We start from the raw sequence: 12,988 nt of genomic DNA on the forward strand, positions 1-12,988 counted from the left end.
GAGGTTATTGTTGTTGTTCTATGTTGTGTTTTGCCTATGCCTAATTCATGTAGGGAATTTTTCTTCTAAACTAATAAGTCAGGAATTTACAGAACTTCTATCATATCCTTATCTGTCATCTTTCACTTTGTTTACAACCTTAAAAAAGTAAAACAATGGCACCGAGGGTTTGTTAGAATTAATAATTTTTACTTATCGTAGTTACCAATCAGTGTATTTGTTATAAATATATTTAAATCGTTACCAAATAAATAAGATGTCAGAAAAACTTGACGAACAAATTCGATTATTATTTGCGGGACAAAATTTAAATGATGACACGTATATTGCACATACCGTTCAACATGAAGAGGATGGTTAGTATGCAATATTCCAAAGATTTATCAATACCAATTTAGAAATATCTGATCATTAAATAACATTATTTATTGATATTAGTTTCATTAATATACTGGTTGTATAAAAATATAAAAATAAAGTAAATTATTTTCTGTAATACATGTACTAGAGATATGTTTCTATAATACATGTACTGTATTATTCTATTCAATTATAAATTTCACTAAAAGTCATGTAAACATGACTTTCTTATTATAAGTAAATTATGTTATGAATTGTTGTACAAAATGTTTATTTGAATGTATGTATTGTAGGTACAAAAAATGTCTATACTACTACAGATACAAATTATATACCAATTTGTCAAAAAACTGTGACATATATTGTAGCTGCTGTAGTTATAAATGATCAAAATGAAATATTAATGATGCAAGAAGCAAAGGCTTCCTGTAGTGGCAAATGGTATTTACCTGCTGGTCGAGTTGAACGCAATGAAAATTTATTAGATGCTGTGAAAAGAGAAGTTTTAGAGGAAACTGGACTTATAATAGAACCTAAAACATTAATATTAGTGGAATGTGCAAGCGGTTCGTGGTTTCGCTTTGTCTTTATAGGTGATATATCTGGTGGTAATATAAAAACATCGGATCAAGCAAATGAAGAATCATTACAAGCACGTTGGGTACATAATATAGAAGATTTACCACTTAGATCTAATGATATTATTCCACTAATAGAAAGAGGCAAAAATTATATTTTGAATAAGCCTGGACGACAACATCCATATTTAATGCCATTATCAAAACCACTTTCCAAATTATTATTACAAATAATTATTACTGCCAAAAAAAGAGCAACGTAAGTTTATTATTATTGAATAAGTTCAACAAATTTAAAAGTTACTCATTTATAAATATATCACTGCTATGCTTTTTTTTCCATTTAGTATTCACACTTTCAGTTTAAGTAGAATCAATGGTGATAGTTTTTTTAACACGAAGAAGATATTCCAATTATGACTGTGAATGTGGACAATGGATTAATTGGATTGAACGTGATATACACATATGTATATACATCTGCACTTAGGTTAAGAATGTTTTTATCTTAATCTGCAATTACTAAATGGTACACATGATTTGCATGGCACTTTTTTACTTTTATCTATTTCATATTTATTTAAATTATTTTTATTCTACTTAAATTATTCTTTATTGCTAATGCGATGTTTTGTTTGCATGTTCTTTCTTGAATCTTCATTATTAATTTTTTAATTATATTAATCATTACATCGTCATATGCTTTTATCTATATAGAGCTTAACTTTCAGTATTAATAAATTAATCATAAATATTTCTGCTACCTGCAAATACTAATTAAAAACTATATGATTAAACAAAATATTATTTGGAAACTATTACAATTTTATAGAAATACTCGTGTAATTAGATCTTTTACAAATGCTGAAAGATATTCTTGACACTTATAATATATGTAATTACTCTTAAAAATTGATATGTATTTAGCATTTTTCTAAAATATTGTTCAACAATTACACTATTTGTTATGCAAGACTAATGTCAAATATTTTGTACATTTAAAAAATTATATTATTCACAGGAACAAATTACATGTAGTTATATTGGATACAGAATTGCTTCATTTGCCTGTTTGTGAAATCAACCCTAATCGTAGTCTTCTTTCCACCTTGCACAACTTTATGACTGTAAGTACTGAATTTAAATATATATCTATAATAAATATTGTTTTAATTTGCTTTATCTGTATTAATGGAATTTTTGTTATTTGTATAAACGCAATAATATATAATATAATAAAAGTACACATACACACAAATGTACCTAATTTTTCATTAACACAATAGATTTATTCCTGAAAAATTTGTGTAAATGAAAAGTGTGTGAAAAAGAAATCAGTGTATATGGAAAAATAGAAGAATAGTTCCAGATGTGAGAATCCTATACAAACAATACATTACTTTTAAACAAAAAATATGCAAACGATAAATAAAACTCTTTAATTTTAATGAAATACTTTATTTTAATGATGACTTTTATTCTAAAGTGTTTTCTCTTTAGAAACTGAGTAACGATTATTTATCATTCTTTCTTTTGAGCTTATCCCTTTTTGACTTAGATCCTTACAGTATAACATAAAAACGGACAAAAGATTAAATCATCAAGAGAGTTCTCCAAAATTCAAATTTAAATAGTTTAAGTACATATGCACCGTTCTAGAAAATAATAATTATAATGGAAATATTTTATTTAACTGAATTAAAACCAAAATTTTAAAAATAAACACTATTTGAAACGTCTTGAATCAGAATATACTATGTAAAAATTCTTTGTTTTCTAAACTGTGTTATTTCGAAATTATGTATAAAATAATCGTGTAAAAAAAATTAGATGTATATATGTACTTGGCTTATATATAACAAAGAATCATTAATTATGTATGTAGGAAATCTTTGGGACAGACGTGGCACCTCATAAACCACATGGATTGTTATTGGTTGAGTTTAGTGGAAATCATGATGGAGATGGTCTTTGTTTGTCATTATTAGTGTCTTTTAAGTTACCGGTAGAAGAAGTACCCGTTATTGGAAAATACTTTTGGTACCAAGCCTCAGAAAATACAGCAGAAGCTATTACAACTCGTTTACCACGAAATATGACCGTGCCATTAAATGTGGTACGTTAATTTCCACATTTTATACTACCAAATAATAACATTCATCTTCAGTAAATGCATTATAATGTATGAAAAATTGTTTATTTACATTATACCTAGTCTATACCAATGATTTTATTGACAATTTAACGTTATAGGCCAACAATTATTAAGGAAGTTATATACCATAATTTTGCTAACACAGATTACAAGTATTTTACTTTCTAATTGTATTATTTATATTCAGTACTTGATTCTTGTATTAATTTTTTAATTATATTTAAACATCTTTAGTGAATTTGTCCAAATTGAAAATATAATTCTTAATCAAAATGATTATTTATTTCAAGAATATATCTAATGTGAAAATTGAAATCTTACATAGTAATACAGATCGCATGCTATAGTATTTATTAAATTGGTTTGTTTTATAAGTGCAAACATATGAAATTACAATTCTTGTTAACTTATATACATATGTTAGGCAAAGCATTACTTATATCTTTTATAAGCAATTTTGTGAATGTTATATTTAATATAAATAAATATTTTATAAAAGAAATGCTTTATAAAAGTTTATTTTTAGACAATAAGAGATATATACTATTATATATTTGCAATTAGTAGTATAAGTTAAAATTAGATAAAACAAAAATTCATAGAATAGTATGTTGAGGTTTTCGTTAATTATCAATGTCATAAATATACATTTTAAAAAAGATTTCATATTACAATAGCTTTCAAATATTTATAAAAATGTATTTTTATAATAATATAAAAGATCTTTGTGTTAAAATCATATATACAAGGTGTGTCTAAAAAATAATGAGACTGATCTCGGTTCTTCGGAATTGGCAACACTATAAATATTGAAACATTATTGTGAGATGTATGTCTTCTTTCTGTATCAGTTTCAACTTGATTTAGCTAACACGAATGATTTCGTAGAAATCGATTAATTTTGTGTTAAACAATACAACAGAAACGTTTATAAAATAAATTGAAATTAGCTTACAAAAATGAAGCTTTATTCAAGGCACAAGTTTTAGGTAGCACAAAGCAGTTTTAGATAGTCTCGAAACTGTAAAAGATGAAACTCGTTCTGGAAAACCTTGGACTTCAAAAATTAAGAGAAATGTTGCAAAAGTAAAAGCTCTCAAAGATCTGATCATCGTTTGACAGTTAGAATGATTGATGACGAGTTAAATTTAAATTTAAATTATTGAATTGTTGACTTTTTGATTTAGAATTTGTGCATGCAAAAGATTTGTGCCAAATTGGTTCCAAAACATCTCTGCTATAAATGAGTTTTTGCCCAACAAAGATATTTCTGTGGTTCCACAACCTCCATACTCTTCTGATTTGAGTTCGTGACTTTTTTTTTTTTCAAGAAAATCAAAAGCCATCCCAAGGGATATCACTTTGGAACTGTGGACAACATTCAAAAGGTTATAACTGACTAATTGAAAGCAGTTTAGTAGAAGTGTTTCAGCACTATTTTCAGGAATGGAAGCAATGCCTCTGGCATTGTATAACTTTTCAAGGGAACTATTTTGAAGGAGATAATGTACATTTTTAATTAAATGACATATAAACATTTTTACAGAACCAGTCTCATTCCTTTTTAGATACATCTCATATTGAGCTTTCTGTTATATAAATCATATATATATAATACACACATACGCGCGCACGCACGCACGCACGCACGCACGCACGCACGCACGCACGCACACACACACACACACACACATACACACACTGAAAGAGAATTCTTATATATAGATATAATATTATTAAAATTTCAATTTTATACATAATATAGTTTTCTTTTTTCTTTAAGAATTTATGTAGTCGTTGGTTTTGATATTAAAGTATTATCTGATCTAGGCTCATCAATACATTCATTTTTTACAGGAACCACATTAACTGTATGGTGTATTATTTCAATATCACTTATCTGTGAAGTCAGTGTTACATTATTTAGTGAATTTGAATGAGGAACATCATCATGATCTTTTGTATTTTGCATTTGCTTTGTACCATTGTCACAAATTTCCACATTCGTATTTATGTTTACTGTATGTTTTTTCATATGAGTTGTTAAGTTTCCACTATGATAAAAATCTTTGCCACAGACTTTACATTGAAATGGTTTAATTCCAGAATGTATTCTTTCATGTATTGATAAATTCCCACTATGTCTGAATTCTTTACCACATACAGAACATTTGTAGGGTTTTACCCCTGAATGAGTACGCAAGTGTGTAGATAAATTTCCACTGTGACTAAACATTTTACCACATATTTGACAACCATATGGTCTTTCGCCTGAATGAGTCCTCATATGTATCGCTAAATTTCCACTATGTGTAAAGCATTTTTCACACTGATTACATTTATAAGGTCTTTCCCCATTATGAGTTCTCATATGAATAAATAAATTACTCTTGTGTCCAAATTCTTTGAAACAAATTTCACACTGACACTTTAATTTCTTTGTCACTGTAGTTTCAGAAGAACTCTTTGGAGGTCTTCCTGGACGATTATGTTTCATAGATGGAATTGGTTGTACAGTTGTTGTAGTTTGATTAACACTTTTAGACTGTTGCGAATATTGTAGTCCTTGTGTTGATTGTGTTTCATCTGATAAATTCTGTTGGCTCTGATCAGAAAATTGAGTTTGTGTAGCAGCTTCCTCTTGATGTTGGTTAAGTTGAAATAATATGCCATGATGGAAGTAATCTTTCACATATGTTAAAGAACCAGTTTCCTAAAATAATATCATGTTTTTTTTTTTGTAGCTTTTCTTGTAATATCAACATAACAACCAGCTGATTCAAGAATCATTGAAAAATAAATGTTGATATGTTGACATGATGTTAATGAGTTGTACTTGATGTAACATAAATTATGTATCTGTTTCCAAGTCAAAGAAATTTTTTTATCGTATGATATAAGTACAGTCAAATTCTTATTTTTAGAAGAAAAAAATAGTCATTATTATATATTGCGTAATATAATAGTTATATTATAATAGGTATCCTTTACAATTATAATGATTATTTACTTGTACTTGAAGCAGATCCTGACAGTTGTAAGTTTCATCTTTTTGAGGAAGATTTACAGATGATTGTGCATAATCCCAAAATTGTGGTAACTGACGATATCTACACTCAGGATCTTGATTGATAAACAAAGGATATTTAGAATTATCTGAAGTATCAATCCTACCATTTCTACTGACATCTTCTCCTCCTACATATTCGTACTTTATTGGTATAGGACTAAACATCTGTAAATACATATTTCTAAAATATATTTTTTGACATCTGAAATAGATAGCAAATTTATTATAGCTATGCACATAAAAATTAATATTTCTGGGACTTTAAATGAAAAAGATTTAAACATCAGCAATAAGGTATTATTAAGTAAAATATAAGTTTAAAAAAAAACATACATAAAAAATACTCACACTTTCACTTAATAAATGTTCCTTGAAGTTCAAAACCAATACTGCACAGTATTTTAGCACTTACTTACTCAAACATTAATAACTAATTAAATATGACAGATTCGATGGATAGAGTGAATATGGTAATAATCTTCCATTCTTAATTTTTATCATAAAATAATTGTGACTACTGTTACCAGTCACTGTAAGATTCATCCATGGATCCATTACAAGGTATATCCAATCTCTTTGTCTGCTTTCTTAATATCAATAAGTATATATACTATAAGATTTCCAATGTACTCATTCTGGCAGCAACATGAACATTGCTATTAGATTTCAGCGACCTCTAACAATATTTGAACGATTTGAAATTTTATATGAAAACATACAAATTTTATAGGTGTATCTATATTCTATTTACTTTGTGGTTAGTACTTTTAGTTATTTTCGTGTTAAATATTCGATGATCAGTGTAAATAATAAGGTAGATGACGTTAAATAATAAGTTTAAAATGGACATTTAATAAAATCCATGTTTTGGCAAAATAGCTTAATTAAACAACACATATTGGAAAATACATAAAAATAGTAAGAAAATTCTGTTTATATTTATAGTATTCTTAATGTTTATGTATATTTAATATATAACAATATAGATCCAATGTTTAAATGAATATAATAAGAAAGTTTAATGTTTGTGTAATTATTATTTCAGATATAAAGTATTGGATATGTGATTTTTTGTATTATGCCTAGTGGACGTCGTAATGCTAGTGGTCGGAGTGCTCCGACTGGTAAATCACAATTTAGTCTTGCTTCACCCACTGGAAGAAGTAATAGCGGAGATAGAATAGTTGGAAGTGGAGGAGATGAAAAAAAACTAGATGATAATTATGGAAAGTTATTAGCACCAAAACATGTACCTATTCCAATGGTACCAGTAGACGGACCATTAACATTTGAAGCCTTATCATTAGTTGTGTCAATTGTTGCTGCATGTTTACAATTATTAAATCTGTATAGGACTGTCTGGTGGTTATCTCATTCATATAATTCATATAGTATGGTATGCTATTTTGATTAAATATTTTAAATTCTTTCATAATGCAATGAATATATTACTCAAAATATTGTAGTGTATTAATATATAATCTTATTATAGTTACAATTATGCATACTTTGTTTCAGAATTTTTATCTTATAGATCCTTATCTTCTTACATTTATTATTACTATGGTAACACGAAGATTTGTTTATACATTGTTACGACGATTTGTTGATGTTTCATCTCCAACTCGTTGGTTTCACATCGCTCAAAAATTAATGAGGTATAATAGAGTAAATTAAATTAATTTAATTTTTGTAAGGTTGAATATATAATGAATACTTTATATTTTAGGATAATTTTGTTATCTATAGTTCTGAGCATATTACTTTGGTGTTTATATCATATGGCAGAAAGGCACAATATAATGAAAATTTTTTATTTATGTTATCCGTTAGTATTTTTTGTAACTTTATTTTTAGTAACTTGTTATGGCATTTTGTGTGTGTATATATAATATATTATATATTATATATTATTTTATATATATATATATAAAATATATAATATACACACACATGTGTGCGCGCACATACACACAATTACTTATTTTCAGAAGTGTATTTGTATATTTTTTAATGTTTGGTGTCAGTATATCACCTTTCTTTGATATGTCAGCAGCACCTCGACATGTAAAAGAAGATAAAAGAATGAAATATTTGTTGGGTATGTTATTTGATACTTTAAATTTATAATTTTCTTGATAAGACAGTAAAATTTTAAAGCTTTTATACAGATACACCTTTACATAACTGTTCATTAAGCGCATCAGCAATCAGAGCTGAAGTTTCTACCTTCAGTACAGACTTTAATCGTCGATTGAAAAGAGCATTATTTGCGTCAAGTAGTACCGCTTATGTCTGTGGTATCGCTCCTATCATATTTGTACCACAATCTCTACATTTCAATGTGCCATGGGTAGTACAATATGTTGTGCTGTTTTGGCTTGGAAGAATAAGTGCTCACTTCGCACAAGCTTATCCAGTAAGGTATATAAAGTAACAATGAATTTTTTTTGAATAGACTTGTACTAATCTTTTGATGTTACGACTGATTATTAAATCTAGGTATTGCGATGTACTACATAGAGCAGCCCTACATTTAGGGCGTTGGATAAAAATTGAGAATCATAATAACCATACATATGCGCAAGTGTGGAATGATGCGGTTCTATGGCCCCATGGATCGGTTGTAAAATATAATAAAGAAATATATCGCTCGGATGGCCTTTGTACTGCTGCGGAACCAGGAAATCGAAATCATTGTAGGTTTCATGTAAGTAGGAATTGTTTTCATTGCTTTTTATTAAATTATTTTGAAAATATACAGGATTATTTCAAATATATTTGTAATTTACCTTTCACATAGACCTTATTTAGCAATCCTACAATACTTCTATGTTCTTTGTTGGGTCTTCAACTTCTACTCGTGGGGGCACAATTATTTATTTTAATACGCACAACAGAATGGTATCAAGTACTATCAATGACGTTGTTACTTGTAATCAATTATTACACCTTATTTAAAGTAACCAGAGATTACCTTGTTTGCTGGAAGGTGTATCGTGCTGAACAAATCATACAAGAAAAATGTCAAATGGTAATTAATTCTAATACTCAATAAACGAATGCGAAACTAATGTTTAAGTTTTATTAACATTAAGAAAATTAAGAAAAGGAATTATTAATATTTGGAAAAAGAATTAAGAAAATTTGACGATTATAAATAAATTATTATTTATATAGTTTTATCAAAAATAATTGTCATTAATAAAATATGTTAATGATAATTAACATTAATAATATATATATGTAAATATACAAAGGTGATCGAACTGATTTAATGAATTTAAAAAATAACATTTTATCGGGATTCGATCTATTGATTTATTAATAAAATAAAGCGTGCAATACCTTTATATTTGAAACTTGAAATGGGAAATTTTTAATGCAAGAGTTAAGTGTCTCTTAAGACAAGGAATATTAGATTAGCTATCAAAAGACGTTCTGATAGATATTTCTAATTCACTAATCACTTGATCACTTATTTGCAATACACTTAACGTATCGTTGATATTACATACTTCGTATTTATTTGGAAAAACCATCAAGATTCGGTTTTTTAGTTTGTATCTTGTATCTTTATTTAGTTCTTTATAATACTTAATAAATAACTTTTATTATAAATATAAAAATATAAAGAATATAAATAAATATGTTTTGTAAATTTTGAGTAATTATTCAGTAAAGAAGTATTTTAATTAGTAATAGTAAACAAAAGATCAACAGGTATAAGAAAGTAAAATACTAACTGTTATTGAAAGTGGATGTATTAACAAATGTTTGCTTTTTATTAATAATAATTAACATTTTCTTTTTCCTAATAAATAATTATTATTTCATAATAATAATGACCATCATTTTTCATAGAATCATGTTTTTTTCATTTAATAAATAATGATACATTTGTATTACGATTATTAGTAAGTAATGACGAAAAAAATTAATATATATACAAGGTGTTTAAGAAAAAGTATTTAATATTTATACAATACATATAACACACTATACTGAGTAAAGAAGTCTTAGTAAACACAGGTAGAAAAATTAACCGTTTATGAGATATAAACATTTTTGTATGTTAGTATCATGATTGACTTACTACGATGTTTTCCTTAGTATCTATAAACCATGTTCTAAATGTCCTCATTTAATTTCTAAAATTACAACGACAATTAGTCAGTTGTTAGCAACTTGATGTCTTTGGATTTCTTGATGGAAAAGTTTCCTAATCGGAGAGTTCTCCTTCATGTGCTGTTTCAAAATATTTACCAAAGTTTACGAATCAGGCTCATTTTAGTCATAGGTGGATTGGATGTCGTGGACCAGTTGTGTGACCCTTGATTTCCCAATTTCAATTCCTTGATTTTTTTTTTATGGGGATATTTGAAAAGCAAAATGTATTCTTCATCAATAAAGAACTTAGAAGAATTATGAAGTCGAATTTGCAATGTTTATGAAATTAGCCAACAGAGATGTAAAATTTTCGAGAGAATTCACAACTAATATCTTTATTTATAATATATATTTTTAGATGTTATTTTCGTAAACTTTGTCTTTCCTCTCATTGACCTTCTCATTGAACAGTGTCTTATTGATATCATTGTAAGTCTGTTTGATATAAAAGAACATACTGATTGCAGATTATATGGACAATTTTTGTTGATTTCGATCGATTATCGAAAATTAAGGATTGTCTAAAGAAATGTTTAGAAATGTTCAAGTTCCAATGCTATATTCGTTATTACTTATTGATAATGCTAGTCCTCATTATCATTGACAAAAATATCTATCTCACGGAAAAGACATCAATACGAAAACAATAGAAGTTTATTAAGATAAAATGTTGCTTTAAATTACATCATTATATTTCATTTTGTTGTTACAAAGATATTAAAATAGTAAATTAAGATGGAATGAACGTGAAGATAAGGATTAAATCGAAATAAGACTTAATTTCTTATGAAGTACCATAAGTCGTCATTTTATTTAACAGTAACAAAAGGTAATTAGAACATTGTTTATAATTAATCTTCGTTTATAATTGGTTTTTCTGAATCCAATCAAGGAAAGAATAGACTCTGGTAAAGACATCTGGGGATCCAACGGCGCATGGATGTCCGTAAGATACAATACCAATTTGGACACCATTGGCTACAAGTGGACCACCGGAGTCACCCTGTACAGATAGATTAAATAAATGATTTTTATCTTTCATTATTTTTGAGAAAGAATAATGATGTGTAATGGAATCGAAAAGTCAATCTGAACGTTATATTTACATTGCAAGCTCCTTCACCCAGTTTGGTAAAAGTACAAATTTGGCTGTCAGTTAATCCCCAGTGTTTGAATTTGCAAGTTTGTTGGTTTACAATGGACAAAGTAATTTGTTGGAGGTTGTTAGGGATAGGTCCATTCACCTATAATGGAGAAAAAAATTAGATCATTCCTTGATGAAATAGAAGTAAGAAATTATTATTTTATTGATTACTCACATATATTCTTCCCCAGCCGGTCAAAACAACTGGATCTCCAGCTTTAATAGTGTTACTGACTGGTAGTTTTACTGGTTGCACTAATTGAGTGTATGAAATGTCTTTCGACACACGTATTAGACCAATATCATTGATAAGTCTAATAGAGTTGTAGTTCTTATTGACAATCAATTCTTCTGCATTGTAAACTGCTTCTTCTTTGTTCAAAAGTACGCTACCTGCATGGACAGTAACTTGGTGTTTCGATTTTCTGTAAAAATAAAAGTATTAATATTACAAATTACTGTTGACACAGAGTTATCATTTATATTTCTTCTACAGATTTATGCTTTCATTGCGCTATTAGATGATTAAAATAAATTGAATAAACGTACCCAACAAGACAGTGAGCCGCAGTGAGAACGTAACGTTTGCTTATGATGGAACCTCCACAGAAATGTTTGGGAGCTCTCAATGATACTTGGTATGGGTATTTACCCCGTGGTGCATCAGTACCACCGACGATACGGCCAGTTGGTACACCTTAGAGAATTATATAGAAAATTATATATAAATTACATCACAAATGAGAATAATTATTGCTTGACAAGAACGTTTTCCTCTATTTTAAAGGCATTTTGTAATTATAAAAATTGTGTAAAATGTAAAAAAGCAATAATATATATATACTTATTTATTGTACTTACTGTAAGCGGCGGTTGCCAGAAAAAGAATTAACAAAGTAGTTAAAGCCTGCATGGTGATGCGGTTATTGATGATCGTCAGTGTTTTCTTCAGTATATATACACGTTTTTCAAGTAGCCATTGCGAAGAGACATAAATTTAATTAATCCATTCTGAAATCAGTTCAGATTTCTTGAGATTAATTATATCGACAAGTAGCTGTGTGACAATGGGTACAATGACGTTGGACTTGGAAAGTACGGAAGTTATCCCATCCTTGAGGGATTCCAGAGATAAAAAGTATTAAATATATCAATTGATCGACAAGTACTCATACGTCAGATCGATAATTTTTATCACGTGAATAAAAATTAAGACAACAATGATATCAATCAAAAGTTTTGATTTACTTTCGCATGAAAGAGGATTTACGAATGAATTAATTAAATTCTATTTTCTAATTTATAATTTCTATGTTCTAATTTTATTTTATTGGAATAAAATAAATTCGTATTTATATCTTAATTCTATGATGTTTATTGTACATCATTTTAATTTTCAATCTAGGTAGCTGTCATTCTTTTGTAATACGATTTAGATTTTGAAATATTTTATTTTTAATATCGTCTAATAAAAGAATTATAAAAAAAATTGTGAATAAAAAATTTATATT

The 12,988-nt window shown here is 27.6% G+C and overlaps 4 protein-coding genes across 11 annotated transcripts; 2 read left to right on the plus strand and 2 right to left on the minus strand.

Moving 5' to 3' along the window:
• Positions 1-99: 99 nt before the first annotated feature.
• Positions 100-3,595, plus strand: LOC124422007 (8-oxo-dGDP phosphatase NUDT18). The gene is made up of 4 exons (XM_046957865.1): positions 100-356; positions 654-1,197; positions 1,960-2,065; positions 2,824-3,595. The coding sequence occupies exons 1-4, from the start codon at positions 257-259 to the stop codon at positions 3,061-3,063; spliced, it is 990 nt and encodes a 329-aa protein (XP_046813821.1). The 5' UTR covers positions 100-256; the 3' UTR covers positions 3,064-3,595.
• A 176-nt stretch (positions 3,596-3,771) lies between these two features.
• LOC124422005 (zinc finger protein 37 homolog) lies at positions 3,772-6,782 on the minus strand. 2 transcript variants are annotated; one of them, XM_046957863.1, is made up of 3 exons: positions 6,512-6,777; positions 6,104-6,328; positions 3,772-5,806 (listed from the first exon to the last, which is right to left on the minus strand). In XM_046957863.1, the coding sequence occupies exons 2-3, from the start codon at positions 6,326-6,328 to the stop codon at positions 4,880-4,882; spliced, it is 1,152 nt and encodes a 383-aa protein (XP_046813819.1). In that variant the 5' UTR covers positions 6,512-6,777; the 3' UTR covers positions 3,772-4,879. The 2 variants fall into 2 exon arrangements, with proteins under 2 accessions (XP_046813819.1, XP_046813818.1); XM_046957862.1 differs by having other exon boundaries at positions 4,583-5,806; positions 6,104-6,344; positions 6,512-6,782.
• A 135-nt stretch (positions 6,783-6,917) lies between these two features.
• LOC124422002 (transmembrane protein 39A) lies at positions 6,918-12,099 on the plus strand. Of its 7 annotated transcripts, none has more exons than XM_046957854.1 (9): positions 6,918-7,081; positions 7,209-7,559; positions 7,682-7,821; positions 7,893-7,991; positions 8,158-8,264; positions 8,335-8,582; positions 8,652-8,873; positions 8,967-9,197; positions 10,801-11,009. In XM_046957854.1, the coding sequence occupies exons 2-9, from the start codon at positions 7,242-7,244 to the stop codon at positions 10,981-10,983; spliced, it is 1,548 nt and encodes a 515-aa protein (XP_046813810.1). In that variant the 5' UTR covers positions 6,918-7,081; positions 7,209-7,241; the 3' UTR covers positions 10,984-11,009. The 7 variants fall into 7 exon arrangements, with proteins under 7 accessions (XP_046813810.1, XP_046813812.1, XP_046813809.1 ...); XM_046957853.1 differs by having other exon boundaries at positions 6,919-7,081; positions 8,155-8,264; positions 10,801-11,008; XM_046957857.1 differs by lacking the exon at positions 10,801-11,009 and adding an exon at positions 11,974-12,099 and having other exon boundaries at positions 6,921-7,081; positions 8,155-8,264.
• Positions 11,114-12,511, minus strand: LOC124422008 (chymotrypsin-2). The gene is made up of 5 exons (XM_046957867.1): positions 12,339-12,511; positions 12,027-12,174; positions 11,653-11,902; positions 11,440-11,577; positions 11,114-11,336 (listed from the first exon to the last, which is right to left on the minus strand). The coding sequence occupies exons 1-5, from the start codon at positions 12,388-12,390 to the stop codon at positions 11,196-11,198; spliced, it is 729 nt and encodes a 242-aa protein (XP_046813823.1). The 5' UTR covers positions 12,391-12,511; the 3' UTR covers positions 11,114-11,195.
• Positions 12,512-12,988: the final 477 nt, after the last annotated feature.

This window comes from Vespa crabro, chromosome 2 (genome assembly GCF_910589235.1).
Source record: "Vespa crabro chromosome 2, iyVesCrab1.2, whole genome shotgun sequence".
Taxonomy (NCBI): Eukaryota; Metazoa; Arthropoda; class Insecta; order Hymenoptera; family Vespidae; genus Vespa; species Vespa crabro.

What these genes read in the sequence shown, in the direction of transcription:
- LOC124422002 (XM_046957853.1), top strand. Translation starts at nt 7,242, where the DNA reads ATGCCTAGTGGACGTCGTAATGCTAGTGGTCGGAGTGCTCCGACTGGT. An exon ending in ATCGCTCAAAAATTAATGAG is followed by an intron (nt 7,822 to 7,892) that starts GTATAATAGAGT and finishes TTTATATTTTAG; the next exon opens with GATAATTTTGTTATCTATAG. An exon ending in TACAAGAAAAATGTCAAATG is followed by an intron (nt 9,198 to 10,800) that starts GTAATTAATTCT and finishes TACTGATTGCAG; the next exon opens with ATTATATGGACAATTTTTGT.
- LOC124422007 (XM_046957865.1), top strand. Translation starts at nt 257, where the DNA reads ATGTCAGAAAAACTTGACGAACAAATTCGATTATTATTTGCGGGACAA. An exon ending in CGTTCAACATGAAGAGGATG is followed by an intron (nt 357 to 653) that starts GTTAGTATGCAA and finishes TATGTATTGTAG; the next exon opens with GTACAAAAAATGTCTATACT. An exon ending in ACTGCCAAAAAAAGAGCAAC is followed by an intron (nt 1,198 to 1,959) that starts GTAAGTTTATTA and finishes TATTATTCACAG; the next exon opens with GAACAAATTACATGTAGTTA.
- LOC124422008 (XM_046957867.1), bottom strand. Translation starts at nt 12,390, where the DNA reads ATGCAGGCTTTAACTACTTTGTTAATTCTTTTTCTGGCAACCGCCGCT. An exon ending in TCTGGCAACCGCCGCTTACA is followed by an intron (nt 12,175 to 12,338) that starts GTAAGTACAATA and finishes TAATTCTCTAAG; the next exon opens with GTGTACCAACTGGCCGTATC. An exon ending in GCGGCTCACTGTCTTGTTGG is followed by an intron (nt 11,903 to 12,026) that starts GTACGTTTATTC and finishes TTATTTTTACAG; the next exon opens with AAAATCGAAACACCAAGTTA.
- LOC124422005 (XM_046957862.1), bottom strand. Translation starts at nt 6,340, where the DNA reads ATGTATTTACAGATGTTTAGTCCTATACCAATAAAGTACGAATATGTA. An exon ending in AGGATCTGCTTCAAGTACAA is followed by an intron (nt 5,807 to 6,103) that starts GTAAATAATCAT and finishes ATATTATTTTAG; the next exon opens with GAAACTGGTTCTTTAACATA.